This window comes from Parasteatoda tepidariorum, chromosome 5 (genome assembly GCF_043381705.1).
Source record: "Parasteatoda tepidariorum isolate YZ-2023 chromosome 5, CAS_Ptep_4.0, whole genome shotgun sequence".
Taxonomy (NCBI): domain Eukaryota; kingdom Metazoa; phylum Arthropoda; class Arachnida; order Araneae; family Theridiidae; genus Parasteatoda; species Parasteatoda tepidariorum.
This window is the reverse complement of record NC_092208.1, coordinates 83,441,226-83,461,494: the sequence shown is the minus strand read 5'-3', so window position 1 is coordinate 83,461,494 and position 20,269 is coordinate 83,441,226. Positions and strand designations below refer to the sequence as shown.

Here is a 20,269-nt window from a genome sequence, read left to right as displayed (position 1 = left end):
CATGCCTTGTCCGGGATTCAAACCCAGGACCTTTCTGATGCAAGGACAGTTCCCTGCCCCCTACATAGGCCGGTCGGCTCTGTGACATATTAATTGGGGGATGTGAAAATTTAATGGTGGTTTGCTTTCAATTATATATATATATATATATAAAACTCAAAAACAAGTACAGAAAATATTTTTCTGTGTTATTTCATGAAAACTAAAAACTTACTGGTTTTGGAAATCCTCGCATTATTTCGGGAAATTTGTATTTATCCACTGCAGGAAAGATTTTCCTTCTTTGGTTCGCTCTAAAAATGAAGATTTTTTTAATATTATAATATATTTTAAGGTCATGAGCATATAATAAATTAAGTCTAATGATTATTATCTCATCCACAAATAAAGTAGTTTGATTACTAAAAAAAACGTGAAACACAAATGAATTACAATCATGTTAATTTTTTAGTCTTACGTTAATTCTCATTTTCTGTTATTTTATAGGAGCTTAAACGCACCATTGTGTAAATATTATACTTTAATATGTATATTTTTAATTTATTTATGAAAAAATTCATAAATTCAAAAAATAATTGAAAAGCATAAATTTTACAACCACTTTAAGTGTAAAAATAAAATATAATGCAAAATATGCGTAAGTTTTATAATTTGAAAAGGGATTAAAGAGTATTTTGCTTAAGAAAAGATCGAGAGCAGTAAACAGCTCATAACTGAAATTGGTTAGAATAAAAGAATTTTATATTCCCTTTACTTAGAAAAAATACGGCAGCAATAAATTTCATATTTGGTGTTGTTACTAAATCTCGGTAATTGCGAATATTTTACAACACTCAAAAACTAACAAGAAAAGGGTCGGTAGGCGTTGGGCTCATAACCAATAGGTCGTAAGTTCGATCCTAGTCGACCGAAGACGTGTTGTAAGTGGTAACTGGTGCACGTTAAATCTGTCGGATCACAAAGTCCTCCAAGTACCCATAATATAAAAACAAATCAGTGCCTCTGAGGGTACTGAACTGGGGATTAATAGTTTTCTGGTTCAGGTCAAAAATAAGATCTGTGGAGAAATGAATAACCGGGCTATGAAGTGTGTGTGTCTGAAGTCATATTCTTGGCCATAGATTAAGCCACTGAAAAACAAGAAAAACTTATCATCTGTCTTAAATTTGCTTAGTTTCACATATCAGGCTTGCTGGTATTTTACAAGTGGGATTAGAAACAACAACAAACTGGAAAGGAAATAGTTATACCCTACCATTTTTTTTTCATCTCTGTCTTAATTTCAGACCTGTAGGCATATCAGGTTTTGAAACAGGTCAATTCACCTGAGGATTTTAAAATCAAAGCATTACTTTGTATCATCTTTTTAAAAGTTTCAAAAAAGTTTTACCTGGTTATAATCTTGGGATATCTTGTTTGCAATAGATCTCTTATTTCATCCAACGCCATAAAATATATGAGGTCTTTATCCGGAATGCGGCCTTCCGATACCATCAACTTTGCCAAATGTCTATAACCTTTCCGCCAATTATCCATACTTTTAATTGACAATGACTGAAAGAAACAAAATCAGTATTTTCAAAGTTAACGTATGAATGAATAAATTTTTAAATTTCAATGAAAATAAAAAATAGAGTTGCAGTTTAGTGTTTGTTACAAAAAAAAGTGGCCGGGATAGCCTGGTTGACAGGGCAATAATTGATAAGAATTTTAAATTTGTGATTGTGATTAAAATTGTTGTTTTTCTTTGTAGTACATATCTATTGAAATCATATTATTGAATAATATTACCACCCTAGTACATATCTATTGAAATATATCTTCTAATCTATCATCGCTTTCCCATATCAGACTTACATTGTGAGAAGACTTTAGTAGGTTTAGGGTTTAAAAAAAATACTAATAGTCAACCTTACTTATGAACTTACTGTAACTTTAGAAATGAACTTACCTTACTATATTCTCTTGCTCGTACACCCCTGCGACAGTTTGGAATAGCAAATCTTAAAAGCAACCTGAAATTTTCCAACTTATTTTAGAATTTTTCGAAAGAAATATATATTGCAGTACTACCAAATAATATCAAAGAAATAACCTCTCTTTCGTAATTGTAGATGTGAAAAATTGTACGCTGTAAATCACTCTGGGAAACAAGTTTTTGATAACATGTATACAAGTAGCACTTGACCCTACCTAATTTAGATGTGAAGATTGCAAGTCTGAAATTAGTTTCGTTCGAAAAGCTACAGATTTCTTCAGAATGACATTTTCAATTTAGTATATTTTTTGTCTGATTATTTAAGGTAGAGAAATTAAAAATATCCCCCTTATTTTTTTGCTACTTTCTTGTTAACTTATAAATAAATGCATCAAGACGAAATTTAAGAAAAATACTGAAACTTTCAGGTCCATGGTCATGGCTGTAAGCTTTTTCATTTTTGAAAAGATTCCTCAAATGATAGAAAAAAAAAGTGCAAAATAAAGTAATTAAATGTAGTGATTACCAATACTTGCCAAAATACAGTTCTATCTATAATTAATTTTTTATTATTTTATTTAAATTATTTTATTATTGAAGCACTGGATGGCAACTTTAGTTTTTGTTCGCTAATGTGAAGTACGAAAATAAACATATATTTCTTTTTCCCTGTGTTTTTATTACGTCAATTTGTATCTATTTATAAGTAAATACAAAAGAGAGGGTTAGCTATTTTATCCTTACGCTTCATTAAACAAGGCGAATATATATCTAAAAATATCTGATACAAGTATGAATATAGGATTGCAATTAATGAGATAATTCATATTTACAGAAGAAATATGGATATGTCTACATTTTCATAAAAGCTGTAGTCGTAACAAAACTTAAATTCTAAATTCTATGAAAAAAATAAGGAAGATCGAAAATTTTTCTTTCATAATTTTCAAACAAAAAATAAATTTATTCAACCACTCTTGATAGTTATCGCTTCTTGTTTTACATTCATATGAACACCGAAAAGGGTAAGAGTTTAACTCAACTAATATTAACAGTCAGTGTTCAAAATTTGTCATATGCAAAAAAAAAAACCTGACGAAATTCTTTTTTATAAAATTTCTCTCCGTCGCGCTAGGTAATATAGCTTTGATAAAAGCCTTTTATTCACTTTATTGGTATCAGATTTTTCCACCATTTGTTACTAAGCGACGGATCCGAAACGAAATTTACCTGAACAATTTAGCATTCATGAAAACGGAGAGAAATACTGAGGCTGATGTCAGACTGCTATGACATTATACTATGATAATTCTAGCTTATTAACGTCTAGAATCAGTTGATTTTGCCTTTCCTACAGTGCTACAAGTCTATTATTTGCCTTATAAATATTAAATTTTACCTCCTTGAGTTATTAAGGAATGAATACCGAACAATTTAATTCTCCGTAAGCGAAAAGAAACATCTTGTAATGTTAGGCTGATGTAACATACATTTCTTCTAGTTTAAAGATGTCTAGAATCTGTTGGTTTTTGTATTAGTATTAAATTTTACCTCCTTGAGTTATTAAGGAATGAATCCCGAACAATTTAATTCTCCGTAAGCGAAAAGAAACATCTTGTAATGTTAGGCTGATGTAACATACATTTCTTCTAGTTTAAAGATGTCTAGAATCTGTTGGTTTTTACCCTTCTACAGTGATAAAAGGGAAAATCTGATACTTCATCATTATTAATTTTTCCCATCATGGGTTACTTAAGGAGCTGATCGAAAGAGAAATTCACCTCAACAATTCAGTTCTTTTTTAAGTGAAAAGAAACATCTTATATTGTTAGGCTGATATGTCGTTTATTACAGTACTTCTAGCTTATAAATGCCTAGAAGATGTTGATTTTACCTTTCCACGGAGCTACATGTAAAAATCTGACTCTGCATCGGTATCAAATTTCCCCATCATGGGGTTACTAAACAGGGGGTCAAAAAAGAAATTCAACCTAACGATTTATTTCTCTTGTAAATGGAAAGATACATCGTGCAATATCAGGCTGATATGATAAGGCGTTGGTCCATGTCCACAAAATTGTGACTGGTGCACCCTAAATATGTAGTGATCACAAAGTTCTCCAATTTCCAATAGCAAATAAATACCTCTTTGCGTACAGAACCGGAGATTGATTGTGATCTGAATCAAGTCAAAATTAGGATCTGTGGAAGAATGGGTGATGTGTGAATATGTCCTCTCTGTAAAATGGGGTGTGACTTATGTGTGTGGTAGAAGTCGAATTCTTTTCCATAGATAGAGCTACTGGAAAACAAGAAAAAGAGCACCCTTCTGCTTTAAAATTGGTTTATTAATATTGGCATGTGCCTTAAGGCAACAACAACGATATTCAGGTATATTAATATTTTCAATAATTAGATAGGGACTCCAATATCAAACAACTGTACTTCGGAAATACTGTATAAATATTTTATGATTGAATATGTCTGTATTACTAGTTTCATTATCTGAGAACTGTGCTACCCAATTATTTTACTAATATGTTAATCTATGAACATAACGTTTTTGTGTATCATCTGTTTAATTGCTACACAACTGCCTCCGAAATACTATACTGTTAGCACACTACTATCAGGTTTTTGCCCATATTTGCATTACCTGTTTAAGACATTTAAAGGAACTCGTAACTCTGAAAATATTTTTGAATAATCGTCATCAGAATTTTCAGTTTCTTCTTTTGTGCAGCTGGACAGGGTCTGAAAACAATAAAAAAACAAGTCTTAAAAGTGCCTAATATCTTAAAAAAATAATGAAATTTTAAGCTTGATGAGAGTTTTTCTTTTAGATACCAGAGTTTTCTGACGCTTTTGAAAAGAACGAAGCGGAATTCAAACTTGAAACTAAAATGCGTTGTGTTAATTTTAGTTAATTTTAGTTTTTTACTATTGCAGCGTTATAATCGTGTGCAAAACCCGTACAACCGGTGATACTCGCTACCCCGTGATCTTGACCAAAGGCTATTGTTTGGAAAAAGGACATTTTCAGTTCAATTTCTAAATGAAGGTGCAACGCTGAATCAGATAAATAATATTGTGAATCATCATTACAGCAGTTATCTTATCAGTTTTTCCTTAATTGTTGACAAAATAAAATTATTTTGATTTTTCTAATGGGATACCTGCAAATGACGTAGTGTCGGAATCACGATTCTGATTAGTTGTTGAAGCATGGCATTTGTTTACCCTAGCAACTGTTCCTTCCCTTCTATTTCTAGTTAGCCAACCCCGCCAAGTTAAAGATGTCTAAAGTGACACGTTCTATATTCTTAAATAAAGATTCTTTCGCAAAGATCTCTTTTTTTTTGCTATACATTTCGACTTAACACTAAGACAGGCACGAAACCATGTAGAACATAAACAAACTAACTATGCATCGTCATTATCATGTACGCAAAACGAAAATATATCACGGTTACAATAAGATACATAAACAAATAATTAATCTATGTTAAATAAAAAACATAGGTGGAAAGAATTATAACAAATTCGATTTGCTGTACTGCGCTGTGTTTCAGTAACTATACGTTAATAACATTCTAACTTATGTGGAGAAACTTTTCAACTTCAACATGCCATTGTAATTATAAGCGATCAGCTGACGCTGGCGTCATAGGTCACATGTGTGGGTATCAATGTTCTTCTTATTCTTATTCTTGAAGAGCAAGTACCACCAAAATTTCCCTAACTTTTTGGTTCAGATCTCTGGTGGTATTACGGTAGTGAAAAATTGCTAGGTAGGTTGGTACTTTATTTAAGTCTCATTAGAGCTGCACAATGGGCTATTGGCGACGGTCTGGGAAACATCAATGAAGATGATCCGAACACATAAAGGATTCTTCCGCATCAAAGGATATTTTTCGCAGGCATTATGCCATCAATCGGGCTCAGTAGAAGTAAGATGTTTGCTAAGTCCTATCGCACCTTCATATTTGTATCTGCACTTCTTCATTGAGATGCAAGCTGTCCCGACCATATATGGCAGTACTTTTACTTTCGTTACTTGTACCGCCGGAACAAGTAAAATGTACGTACTTTTACTTGTACTTCGTTACTTTTTAAATTTGGTACTTTTACTTGTACTTTCGTTACTTTTTTAGGGAAAAAGTACAAGTATTTGTAACGGAAATGTCGAATGAAATCGTTACTTTTTTCTGAAGCTCGGTAAGCTTTCTAAAAAGAAAAAAAGGAAGAAAAAAATTTAATTTAAAAAAATGCTTATGTTTTTTCTGATTTATAAAATTAATGTGCAATATATATGCATTCACAGCTAACTTCGTGTTTAAATACTTTGACCTCCCGTGGAGCGCTTATTCAGTGTGGCTAAGCACGTTCTGAGAAATTCTCGCAGCAGACTCAGTGACACCACTTTCGAAATGCAATTATTTTGCAAAATGAATAAAAATATTAATTAGCAAGTTATTTTCATTCATTTTCGAGTTTTATGCATTTATTTAATACATTTTAAATAAAAAATGTTGGATTTTGTTATTACGTTTTTCAATTTTCTTTTTGAACTCACTAATAATACATTTTTGTCTTAATACATTTTTTACTAAATACATTTTTACCTAGTACATTTTTTACTAAAATTATGTTTATGCCCGACCTTGTCAAACAACGCCCAGTCAAATCTCTAAGAACTTCAGAACTATTTGTGCTATTGAAAACTATTATAATTACTATTTTAACTCTTGAAAACTCGAAGGTATTAATTTAGCCGCTGATACTAAAATTCGTTTACAAATTTTAATTATTCCGTTAGGCAGAAATGTTCGGAAAATGATTTTCTCGCATGACTTCAGCATTAGCCATTGTTACAAATAAAACTGTAGACTGTTCTGTTTCAACTTATACTGCACATTCAATTATTTTTTACTAGCTCAAAGATCACAAAGCTATCTGAAACCCCGTGTTTGCTTTGTTTATGTTTGTGCTTTTAAAACGCGTTTCTATAGAGTAAAACAATTTTAAATCAATGGTAATTTAAATAAATAAAAATAATAAACTAAAAATTAAAATCAATAGATAAAATTTCTTTTTAGTGCAAATCCATAAAAAGTTTGACATTAAAATTATATTTGATTTTAAAATTATATTATACGATTATATTATAAAATTATATTATAATATTCTTCCGAATTTAAAAATAAATTAATGTCCATAACTTTCAAAATTAAAAATAATTAAATAAATAACAACAATTTTGCAAAAACATTAAAGAACATAAGAATATTATTCAATAAAATTTTAGGTTACTTTGAATTTTCGATTTCCTAGAAATGTACTTTTAAATCGTTACTTTTTTTGTTTAGTACTTGTACTTTTACTTGTACTTTTTACTCGTTACTTTTTAAAATAAGAAGATTTAAAATCAAATTCTTTTTAAAAATACTTGTACTTTTACTCGTTACTTTTTAAAAGTAACGTTGCCATATATGGTCCCGACCCTGACATGCGTCATTGACATAAGCTGTGGAATAAACTTCCATTACAAGTTTTCTCGTTATTGGTAGTAAACATGTTATGTTTTTACAAGTTGCCAAAATGTTTAAAGTGTTATCAAGGTGTTTTAAGTGTTATCAATGCGTTATAAGTGTTATAAAAAATGCCATTTATTAAAGAAAAAGTATCAAAATTTTTATTAGATATGAGGTTTTTTCAGGCAAAGCTTAGTACAGTCACTGGTCAAATTATTAGGCGCACTTTAAGATTCTATGTAAAATCTTAATTATCAGGTGATAATATACAACTTTATTGTTTTTAAGCCGACTGATACCGGTTTGCACTTGTTTACGTCTGTGCATCAATTGGTTGCCTGAGGCAATATATAATATAAATTCGACGATTGGATATATTAAACGATATATTATATAAACATAAAATATTAATTATATATCAGGTATTACATTATTATATTGTAATAAATAGATCAAATTAATAGACGCACTGAAGTTTTTTAATATTTGTATGTTTTGCACGAGTTTATATGCAATGCTTTTGTATTTAAACATAAATGTAATAAGTCTTTATTCAAGACATTTTTTATATACTTACTATTTGCATTTATTTTAGCGTATTGCATTACAATGTTAAACAATTGATACACGAACGCAAAAATGCGCAAACCGGTTTCAATCACGTAAAAACAATAAAGCTGTAAATTATCACCTGATAATTAAGATTTTACACAAAATCTTATAGTGCGCCTAATAATTTCTTCAGGGATTGTAGAGCATAAACGTATTTCAATCCTCGATTCTGCATGAAAATATGCCGATCTGCTGATTAAAAAAATATTTATAAATTGGGAATTGATACTCCTTACATAGTAAAATATTAAAAAAATATAAACTTACTTTTAGAAGTTTAACAAATATCTTTTGATCCTGGCCCCATGGAGTCGAATAAACGTCAAACTGGAACATTAAAAAGAATATTATAAAATCTGTAAACAGCACAAGTTAAATGTTTAACTAATGATTATAAAAAAATGCCTTTATGTCATTAAGGGATTAAACAAATTATTATGCAGCTAGTAATAGCTATGTAAGCAGCTTCTTTATCAGTTTTAGAAAATTTTATAAAACAGTTAGCACATTTTGAATTACAAAGCTGTTAGAATATTAGCTGTGTAATTTTGCTCATAATACAAATTTTGCAGGGAGGGAAAGGCATCGTTTCAAAAAGCTTTGATCATCACCTTCAGAAATAAGCTAGCTTCTTTGCTAGGCCAAATATTTTCAAAATAATTGGGGCTAAAAGAATGCCGGTTTCCATGTAATTAGAATAGCATTGCTATTCCAATCTAACTACTGGACAATTCATTAGCCAGAAATGAAAACATACCTCTTTTAAGCATCTGTGTCCATGTCGTTGCAGGAATTGGCGATACAGTTTATTGGACGGTGTGTTTGATGTGTTCAACCATTTTTCTGCTTCCTATATGCGTAAAATCTTACAGTTACAATTGGCTTTTTAATGAATACAGTATTGCAAACTTTCACGAAATACTTTATTATGATTTTTTTAAATACATACAGTACCAGACCAGGCCAGCGAACTACTACGCTATTTGCAAAATAGATTATAGAGTGGTAGACATTTAAAAACCGAAAGCTTTCAGAATTTATGGTTATTCTGCGAACATTTTAACAGACTCTCCACGATAGCACTGGAAAAAAATAGCACTGCATATGAACTTTTAAATAATTTATATGTAGTGGTTGAGAAGTTTAAATGAATAAAAAATAATACAATTAAGCTTAAAATTATCTGCTACTAGGATAAATTTTTACAGAATGTTGCCAGCGTGGCAGTACATACAGATACGCAGAAATGCCAACTTGCCTCGGGAAGCAGATAAATATTTTCAAATGGTAGACATTTAATGTATGATTCTTGATTTAGTAAATTCGATTTATAAGGATCTTACTCACTACTACTTCTTAATAATTCAAATGCTCATGTGATATGCTACAGTTAAGCTGTGTTTAATCTTTTAGTTTCTGTTTTTAGTAAATTTGATTTATACGGTTTTTACTCATCTCTACTTCTAAATAATTCAAAGGCATATGTAATACGCCACTTTGTTACAGTTAAGCTGTGTTCAGTCTTTTAACTCTTTCGCGCCAACTGTCACAAATACGTGCCAGCATAAAACCATATCAAACAGGGTAAAAAGATAAAACTGGTAATCAAAGTAATTCTTTAGCAGTTTATTTGTGGGCGGAGCTATAATTGTTTGATTTATTTAATTCATCATTACTTTGTTCAAAATAAAACTATTTAGTTATACTTTGAACTAACATTGATTATATATATAATTAAACTAATAATAATTAAAGTAAAAGCAAAGTAAGTCTGTCAAATTAGCAACGATTACATTTAGGTTACCGTTTTTTATTCATTTACATCCAAATTCTGATTTTGTGCGAATGCTTTTATGAATCATCCGTCCCCAAGAGGTTAAAGTAAGGGTTTTGCGTTTCCTCCCACCAGCCACCCTCTCCTTTTCAGAAAATTGCAATTCTTAAAAAAGTTAGCCGTTAAAGAATATATAATACATTAAATTTATAAATTTAAAAAAGTAAATTTGAAAGTTCCGAAAAAAAAAATATTTTTTTGAGAAGAAAAATGTTTAAAAAAAATTCAGAAAAAAATTACGACTTCTTTCGACATTCTCGTTAAATATACTTGACTTCTTCCCAAAAAAAGTAACGAAAAAAAAACAAGTAAAAGTAGTAAATTTAAAAAGTAATGAAGTACAAGTAAAAGTATTGTCGTGTATGCCCGGGATTGCTTTCACAGTTCTTTTTCGAACTCTAACTGTCTCCAACTGGCTTTGTGTGCGCAACGGGTAATGAAACATAGTATTTCTATTATTATTGTTTAAACAAAATGGCGAGCATAGGCTTCACAATATTACTCAAATTACAAAATTTTGCATCTTCAGTTATTGAAAGAATACACAATAGTTAAAACAAATAATTTATCGATTTTTCTCTTTTATGTAAAAAATATACTTACTTATCAAGTAAATAGAATATAATATCATTTGTTTTCGTTAAAAAATTTACTTTAGAACAAGAAAACGTATTCCAACTGACGCATGGTAGATACCAAAATTAATATTGATTATATATATGATTAAGCTAACAATAATTAAAGTAAAAGAAAAGTAAGTCTGTCAAATTAGCAACGACTGCATTTAAGTTACCGTTTTTTATTTAATTCCAACTTCATTCTGATTTCGTAAGAATGTTTTTCTGAATCACCCGTCCTTAAGGGATTAAAAAGTTGCCAAAATGAATCAAAAATTTTCAAATTTTAGTTAGCAGTTCTGAACCATTTTTTAAAATATTTTGTCGAAACCGGAGCAGTTGGAATCTGTATATGTACAGCTTTTCATTCAATTTTCTAATAGTTTTCGAACTACCATTTCGCATACCAGATGTATGATTTCCTTAATTTCAAAATCAACTCAGCTAAATGCGTTGGAAAGAGTATTTATCAAATTCATTTAAGTAGAAAAATAATACTAAGAAAGTGAAACTGTATGAAATAAAGGAGGAATCTTGATTTGAATGAAATTGAAATCTACTTCATTCAAATCAAAAATATGCAAATTGAAAATAACAGTGGACATGTTTTCTGCACCCAAAAACGAGCCTCTATTTTGTGAATGAGAAGAAACAAAAGTGATTTGAAATAGAAGAGCAAAGTTGCTAATGAAAAATCGCAAAATAATGGTGAGAAACAAAACTAGAAAAAACCACAGTAGCAGAGCTCTCTCTTTCTCGAAAACTGCGGTTTTTTCTAGTTTTGTGTCTTAACTTTATTGTTTTTTTCCTTTATTAAAAAACTTTGCATTTTTTGTTTGAAATCAAATTGGTTTCTTTTCATTCATGTCTGGAAAATCTTTAAAAGGGGCGCCTGTTTTTGAGGGCATGAAACATGACAACTGTTGTTTCCAATTCTTTGATGTTTGAAGCGAATGTAGTTTTCAATCACTCACTTTAATTTTCGAATGCTCTATTGTCACACGAAATTACGTTTCTTTTTTTTTTCTTTTTTTGCTAAGGAACTCTAAATCATCAAGCATCTTTTGGCGGCCCATCAAACATATAAATAAATTTCATAAGCAGCCGTGAACATATTGACCAAGGAGAGCCGTAAACATATTGACCATGTGGAACATAAACACACTTATTATGCATCGAAGTTGACAGGTACACAAAACAAAAATATATGAAGTTTACAATAGAATACATGAAGAAATAATAAATGTAAGTGAAGTAAAATAAGTAGACGAGAAAGAATTATATTTCAACTCATTCGATGTGCGATATGGCTCTGTGTTTAACTAACTTATAGTTAATTAACATTCTAACTTTTGTGGAGAAACTTAGCTCAACTTAAATACGCCATTTTGCTGACTAGCTGGCACTGACTTCACGTGTGTGGTTAAGGAAGGTCTTCTTCTTCTTGAAGTGCAAGCACCCAATTGAAAAGTATTTGTATAAAAATACTTACTTCTAAACTCATTGCCACAAACTTTTCTGTTCCTATATCTTTCACAATTTGATTTGCCACTTTCTGAAAAAAAGAAATTCCAATTTTAACTTGTGGAAAAATATTAAATGCGTTCTGATAAGTCACTGCTTTAAAAATTTAGGTATTTATGTCAGGATTCTGATAACAACTAAGTATAAGTTGTAAATATATGGGCACCCTCCGGACATGAAAGAAGGACTACAAAACAATGCTCTGTAACAAAACGTGAATTTTGAGAGTATGAGAGCAGTGCTGAAAGTTAGTATACAGGGGTTGGACAAAATTATGGAAACACTATAGTTCTTTCATCAAAAGTCAGCACTTGGCTCCGCCTTAATCACATGGTATCTGACGATACTATGTCGTTATTTTTGGGAGAAGAATGTGAATAATCCTGTACAAGGTTGCTATTTGGCGATCGCATAACAAAAATATTTATTTCGCAATCTTAATGCGTATTCTTTTAACATTATATATTTCATAAATTTCCAGAGTAACAAACGGGATCAATAGCAGAGGATAAAGCGTGACTGAAAAAGAATTCACTGTTTGCGTTTGGTAAGCATTAAGGGTTGTTTCAATTTCAAGAGCGGAGACGTTTCTCCTGTTACACCTGCGTTGAAATAAACTATTCGTCCGAGGAGGTGGAACCAAGTGCTAACTCTTGGTGAAAGAACTATACTTATACTAATATATCTAAGGAAACAATCTCTCTTTTAGCAGTAAATGTTCTAGAAGATTTTACATGACAGAACTGTTGGTGAAATTTGAAAGATCATCTTTGAAACTTTTAGAAATAATGGCAGTTTTACTTGTGGATTCGAGCAAAATAAAGAGTTAATTATCTTTTATTTAGCTTCAAAATGAGCGATTTTGAACTTATTCTTAAAAATTGCATTATTTTTATTAGAATACCTTTTTAGTTATAGTGGTATAGTGAAAGGAATATAGCTTTTAATTTCCTACGCCCTTTTTTGTCGAAGCAAATTTTGCATGATTATATAAAACACCATTTATAAAAGCGTCAAGGATTATATTTTGAATAGTACCAATAGTTTTGCCATGTAAAATTCTCCAAAACCTTTGCTGACATAAGGCTGAACTTGATCGTAACAGTTAGTGTACAACTAGATCAATCTGATTGTACAGTGCCCAAAATTAAAAACCGACAAACCTTAATAACTTTTGATCTAATTGGAACATCTATTGGTTCTAGGACTCAATCTTAATGGTTAGAGGGAGTGTCCTAAAATATGCTAATCAATTAGTGTAGACGATATTTTAAGTTACGAAATCAGACACAAAAAATATACTTCCTCTGAATAGATAAAAAAAAAAAATTCTTTNTTTTTTTTGGCGGATTCGAAAATCTGATCCCCAAAATACAATCTGGGAAATATGGTCCCCATAGTTTGGGCAGGAAAGCAATCGAAAGTTTCGACACCCAAATGTTAATTTTATTTTCTCGCGTATTTCGCCATATCTAGAGAACTTTTAAAGAGAACTGAAAACTCTTTGTACACAATTATAAAATTTGTTTATCAAAAGATAAATCCATGCAGAAAAATAAATTTTAGTAAGTATTTACTATTTATTATTATTTTATTTAGATTTATTTAGAATCCCCAAGATTCGGCGAGGTCCCTGTGTATAAAGGAAAAAACTACATTTAGGGGCACAACAGCAGAGGTTCTTGAAACGGTTGAAAGCCCTCCAATACTGGGGGTTGGGGTGAAGAAGAAAAAATTTCTCTTTTTTTATCGTCGGTTTGTTTTGTATTTTTACACTATTGATAAATTTATTTTTACACTATTGGTGTACTATTAAGATATTTCTTTGAGAATACATTTATATAATCCATGTTAATTAAATCTGCTACAAAGAAATTGACATCGAAACATTTTGACATAGAAAGAAAGAATTGAACGGCAGTTAGCGGGAAGCAGCTTACCCAACCATGCATGCACAAAGTTGTCCAACAATCGGTTTACAGATCGCGTACCACCTGACTGTCACTTTACTTCTTATGCGCATCAGCTGGATCACAATACGAATGACGAATACGAATGAATAATGAATAAATCTGAGCATGTTTCCCACCCTGTAAGTTGTTTTCTGGTACAGCGTATCACACCAAGCAGTTACCCGATAGTTAGCTGAGTATTTGAAGAGCTGGACTTTGATGTTGTTTTTTCCTTTATACACAGGGACTGCATAAAAACTGGGGGACCATTTTACATTATGTTCATGGAAGTTTGACTTCTTCCCCTATGCATATATTTTGGTATATATTCACTGATTTAATTATTCTTTCCCTTTGCACATCATTGTAAATATCATATATTGTCACTTGTATATAATCCTTTTGTATTGTTAACCTTTTTACACACAAATAATATTGTTAAATTAATTCTATAGATCACAACCATACTTCACCGTTTAATATTTCCCCCTCGCCACTAAAGGTTTCGTTTGCATTCCACACTACACCGTCTTATTTCACTGACCAAACATCATGATGGATGGAAAATGACTACTCAAAACATGATGCGCACAGCTATCATATGGAGTTAACCATTTAAAGCCAAAAAAAAATTATGCTGTGACGTAAAGAAAAAAAATGCGACAATGTGTTTTTTAGCTAAGTGAATGTTTTCCTCTGTTAGCTACTTCTTTATTTTGAATTTAATAAAAACCATTTGCCTGATGTGAAAACAGTCCTTTTTAAAATCAGAATAAATTTTATAGAATTCTTAGAACTCTCGGTACGTATATGCCACGCTAGGTCGAAATGGATTTTAAAGTTGAATCGAGAAAAATAACTGTTAATAAAACTTCGTAATCACGGGCAATTTTTTCTTGTTAAAAGTGGTTGTCAAATTGGATTTATTGCCAGTTTTTTTGGTGTACAAGCAACCCTGATGGTGCGAACATTTGCATTAAAATAACTTATTTTAAAACAAAGCATGTTGCAAATTTTTGTGGAATTAATTATTAGTGACGTGTGTTGCATCTTTCAGCCCTGGTTTTGTGGCAATTTAGCGCATTTGGAGAGCGTTTGTGACCACTTATCTTGCCTAATCTTTACGTGTCATCTTGTTCTTCACCTACAGATAAATTCAAGATAACATTTTTGCATTATCCTCTGAAAGATTTCAGCCTTTGAATGAATATGTGACAATCTATCATGCTTTCTTTCATTACTCAAACAGTATAAAATTTAACTACCTGCACTGAAGAAGGTACATCAGCACTTTCTAAATTAGAGGACGTAGCTAATATTCTTCCAAAATCACTGTAAACATCATTATCAAACCCTGAAATTTGAACGAACCAGTTTTTACTTGTTCAAATATAATTTTGCACAAATATATAACATTTTCGATAAATAATTAAAAAAATATATTCAACTGGGAGGGGAACTGTTTCTAAACATGATAAATAAAAGGCGAGTTATTTAAATGGAAACTCCTGAACATTCTATATATATTTAGAATAACCTATATTTATCAATGTTGAAAGTTTTATTTTAATTGTTAAGTTATTCACTAAAAAATTGAGTCGAAATATCTCCCCGGATTCAGTGTTAAATAACTCTAAAAAAATGAGGGAAAGAATTTATTTTTTTATATTAACAGCAAATCAAGTGCACATATACACTGTAAATTGTTTAGTTATATCGAGACACCAATAATGGTATACCAAGCGCCCTCACACCATTAGTGATTTAATTTCACTTCCAAATTCGCCGATTTCGGTTAACTTCAGATAAAGTCTGTAAACTACTTTCAATCGAATGCGAAATGGTGTGAATTTATGGTCATCTTGCACGCTGCTGTACAGAGTACGAAAAATAAATAAACAAAAAAATAGCCCTAAATAACATTTGATCTTATGATCGGATTTTTGCGTTCTTGGGCTCAATCTTAGTGTTTTTAGAGAATAAAGTCAAATATACAAATTAATTGGTGAAGACGATATTTTAAGTTTCGAATTGCGACACCTAAACGTACTTTTCCTGAATAAACATGTCTTTTTTTCAACGGATTCGGATTTCTGATCCTTAAAATATGCAATCTGAGAAAACTTGCACCAAAAATGTTGTAAAAAATTTTATAACTTACAATTCAAAATTTTTTCGTCTGATATTAAATAAAAATAATAACAAAAACAATAAATATTTAATGAAACTTGTATTCTGTATGGAGTTATATTTGGAAAAACGAATTTTACAATTGTGTGCAAAAATTTTCAATTCGATTCAAAAGTTTTCGAGATGTGACGAAATGAGCAAAATGTAAAATTAACATTAAGAGGTCCAAACTTGGATCGCTCTCTTGAATAGACTATTGGGGTCACATTTCCCAATTTCCGAATATCCCCCATATTTTGAGGGACAAAACACCAAATCTGTCGAAACAAAAGGTATGTTTATTCAGAGAAAATACATTTTGTCAGTTTTCGTAACTTAAAATACCATTTGCAAACATTTATTAGCATATTTGAGGTCATTCCCGAACCATTAGGATTGATTTCTAGAACGTGAAGATCAGATCATTAGATCAAACGTTATTCAGGGTGGTTCGTTTTATATTTTGCGCACTGCATATCTGCATCGCCATAACAAAATGTGTAAATGTTTTTGTTGTGCATTGAATTAAGTACTAGCTGAATGCCCGGGGTGAATAAAAAATAAGTAAAGAATCAATAAATCAGGGTAAAGAAACACTACGAAATCATGCTCCTAACTGAAAAGCATATACCGACACAATTAAAGAGATTGATGGAAGAACCAGGTAAGGGATATTTAAGGGAAATTAATGAATCACTGCTTTTGCATTTATTTAAATCTTAACACAACTAACCACATAATTTTTTAGTATTCTAATATGATTTTTTATTTCAAATTAGGCAATAAGGTTTTATTTTTTAATTAGTTAGGCTTTATTTAAAATTAGGAACAATAAAGCGAAGAATTATTAGTCCCGTCTTCTATTAAATTGGTATTAAAATAGTTCAGATACAACTTTTTTTTCATTCTGAAAATGTCACTTACCTGCTTCTTCCGCTAAGTTTTTCAATTAGTATAGCTCAAATAATTTCCTTTTTTAGCAATTATCACTGATGTTATCTTTAAAATATGTGCAAATTGAATCTCTAAACTTAAAACAATGGCTAACTCTTAACCAATCAGAAAATCCCATTTCGCTTTTCTCTCATCCTGCAAGAACGATTTGTCGCAGAATGCTCTAATGTTTATAGAGACTGTATGGCAAATTTCACCGCTTTCTGTCGGATGGTCTATAAGGGACACACAGACAGACATTCATTTTTTTAAATATATATATATATATATAGGTATATTTTAATTTTTAAATACCTGCCAGTTGTATTAAATAATTTTACGCATTTAATCTTTAATTGTTTCTGTTTTGTAAAAACTAATTAGAATTCATCATAATATTTTTTGGCATGTGTATAGCTAGATTTACAAACTAATTTTATTTTAACAATTCATGTGAGTATGCATCCGAAACTGTTCCTATTTTTAATTGTATCGTAAAAGTAATATCACTTCTTCTGATATGTGTTACATTTTACTATTATTATAAGCTTTTGTGACATTGAGCACCGAAACTGTAAGATGCTTGGCGGCACCAAAAACAATCTCTGATGATAGATTATACAAAAAAGCACTTCTGGTGTTTCATGAGACCTCTATCGGTTTAAAATATTACATTTTTCACCATATTTGGTGTTAGGATACAGAAAAATTGTTTACAATGTTGATTTTAAGGTTTGAATTGTCATAAAGTATTATCTTACACAATTTCTCTGTATTAAACGAAACAATTCGTGGTGCCCATGGTTGAAATAACGATCATTTTTTCATTTATAGTTGTAACATTTTTCTGTTGAAGGCGCTTAGTTAACAATTTCACAAAAGTAAAAGTGTTGATTACTTACGTCCTTTAGCTTGATGAAGTATTGAAAAAATTATTATATTCCAATTAGATGAGTTTTCTGAACAGTTAAAGTGGTGTATTGCAGTCTAAGATAAAAAAAATAGAATAATGTCAGAAAATATGATATTAATCATTCAAAAATCAGATATTTGTAATTCAGTACCTCTACAAAATCAAGGCAACATTTCATTAAAGCATCAAATGTTTCCTGTGCTGTTTTGCATTTCAGATATGGAAAATCATAATTATAGACCTGTTTTCTTATCCTTTCCGCTTTGGAGTTATAAAAAAATAATTCCTGAAATAAATGACACATAAGAAGTAATCAGAAAATTATCATTTAAATTTTTAAAAAAAAAACAATATAGAAGCACAATAAACGAAGATTCCTATGTACCCAAGTAAAAATTCTTAATGGTCCCATCAAATCAGTTTGATAGTTTATGCTGGTGTCAATGCGATTCGTAATGGTCCAACATCATTTGAAATCATCATCCAACATTTTCCATTATGCGCTCATGCTTTTTGACATGCCTGCAAATTTTCATCATTCCATGATGGAAAATGCTACTTTGATACTATGATGGTTAACCATTAAGAGATGTTTGATTCTCATGGACCAACAATTCATGATGATCCGTTATGGTTCATGATGGTTCCAACTATACATTTCCATGATGGTTTAATGGGAATTCTTGTTGGTACTCAGGAATATACCATCAAAACAATCTGTGTTTCTTATGTTGTCCCATCATAAATTTGTCCAGATTCTTACATTGGGATGATGGTTGTTCATGATCGTTCCAAGATTTGATTTATGAGAAATTATAATGGACATTTCTGATGGTTTAATATGAACAAAGCATCAAAACAAGTTTGTATTCTTATGTTGCCCCATCATTAATTAGCCTGTATTCCTACATTGGAGTGACGGTTACTTATGTAGATTAACATCAAATATATAATAGTTAATGATGGAATTATTGATGGTTACCATTAATGGAAAACCACGAAAAATTTTGACTTGGGTTTACTCATATACGAAGATTACTGCGTATAAGTAAAAATGTTTTTGACTGGTTACCCCATTGCCCTACTTTTTAGTATTAACCCTTTGCACTCGAGAGGTCACCACTGTCGCCTGTAAATTACCCACCACTCTAATTGTGAAATTTTTTTCATCTTAATGTTTTGTTTAGTTACCACTTCATTCAATGATCTCTGGGTATTATATGGTAAGTTTGTAAAAAATCTTTCAAAATGTTAGCTGTTGCGACCCTTTTTTTAACTGCTAAAAGGGCTTCGAGTGCAAAGGGCTAACTTTCACTTCTAAAGTTAAACCTCTTCCAAAAGATATCAAGTTACGTAATACCTTTATAAATTTTAAATCACTCCAAATAGTTGCTTTAGGTGCATCAGGTATTCTTTCTTTGCCAATTTCATATATTTCAGGATCATCCAAAATTCGCCCGAATATACTAATAGCGATTCCTTTGGAAAATATATTGTCGTGACCACGTCGAAAAAGTATCTAGAGTATAAAAAAAGTCAGTTATTTATTTGTAGAATTATTTTACATGCAATGCCTTTGAATTAATTTTGGAGGAATTGTTAATAATCCTTACCTCTGGGACGGACATGATCACTTGATGATAAAATGTCTTGATACCTGATGGGTAGTAAATACTTTTAACGAAAGCATCCTCAAACCCTTTTTCATAAGCATCTTTCTATAAATAAAATTTAAAAAAAAAACGAAATTAAAATAGTATATATATATATTGCATTATATTTTACTTTTACACTTAAAGTGGTGGTGAAATTTATGCTTTTCAATTATTTTTTGAATTTATGAATTTACTTATAAATAAATTAAAAACATACATATAAAAGTATAATATTTACACGATGGTGAGTTTAAGCTCCTATAAAATAACAAAAAATGGTAATTAACATACGACTAAAAAATGAACATGATTGTAATTCATTTGTGTTTTATTTACGTATTTCTTTTTTTTCCTTTTTTTTTTTTTGATTTAGTAGTCAAATTACTTTATTTGTGGATGAGATAATAATCATTAGACTTAATTTAGTATATGCTCATGACCTTAAAATATATTATATAATATAAATTATAACATATATTATAACAACATATAGCATATATTATATTTAAAATATATTATAACATTGAAAAAATCTTCAAATATTCTTA

At 30.4% G+C, this 20,269-nt stretch overlaps 2 protein-coding genes across 5 annotated transcripts in view; both read right to left on the bottom strand.

The window, feature by feature from the left end:
• The window catches only part of LOC107437837 (rifampicin phosphotransferase), a gene marked incomplete in the record, with an annotated part of 597,639 nt that overhangs the window by 262,691 nt on the left and 314,679 nt on the right, over positions 1-20,269 (bottom strand).
• The window catches only part of LOC122270504 (rifampicin phosphotransferase), a 112,129-nt gene that overhangs the window by 12,989 nt on the left and 78,871 nt on the right, over positions 1-20,269 (bottom strand). For all 4 annotated transcript variants that reach the window (XM_071180694.1, XM_071180693.1, XM_071180695.1 and 1 more), the window contains exons 24-35: positions 19,680-19,784; positions 19,427-19,585; positions 18,218-18,352; positions 18,056-18,140; positions 15,317-15,405; positions 12,068-12,130; positions 8,882-8,974; positions 8,392-8,451; positions 4,635-4,732; positions 1,952-2,015; positions 1,391-1,554; positions 215-293 (exon numbers count right to left, since the gene is read on the bottom strand). In XM_071180694.1, coding sequence (XP_071036795.1) covers positions 215-293; positions 1,391-1,554; positions 1,952-2,015; positions 4,635-4,732; positions 8,392-8,451; positions 8,882-8,974; positions 12,068-12,130; positions 15,317-15,405; positions 18,056-18,140; positions 18,218-18,352; positions 19,427-19,585; positions 19,680-19,784 — 1,194 coding nt within the window. The remainder of the gene's footprint in view (positions 1-214; positions 294-1,390; positions 1,555-1,951; positions 2,016-4,634; positions 4,733-8,391; positions 8,452-8,881; positions 8,975-12,067; positions 12,131-15,316; positions 15,406-18,055; positions 18,141-18,217; positions 18,353-19,426; positions 19,586-19,679; positions 19,785-20,269) is intronic.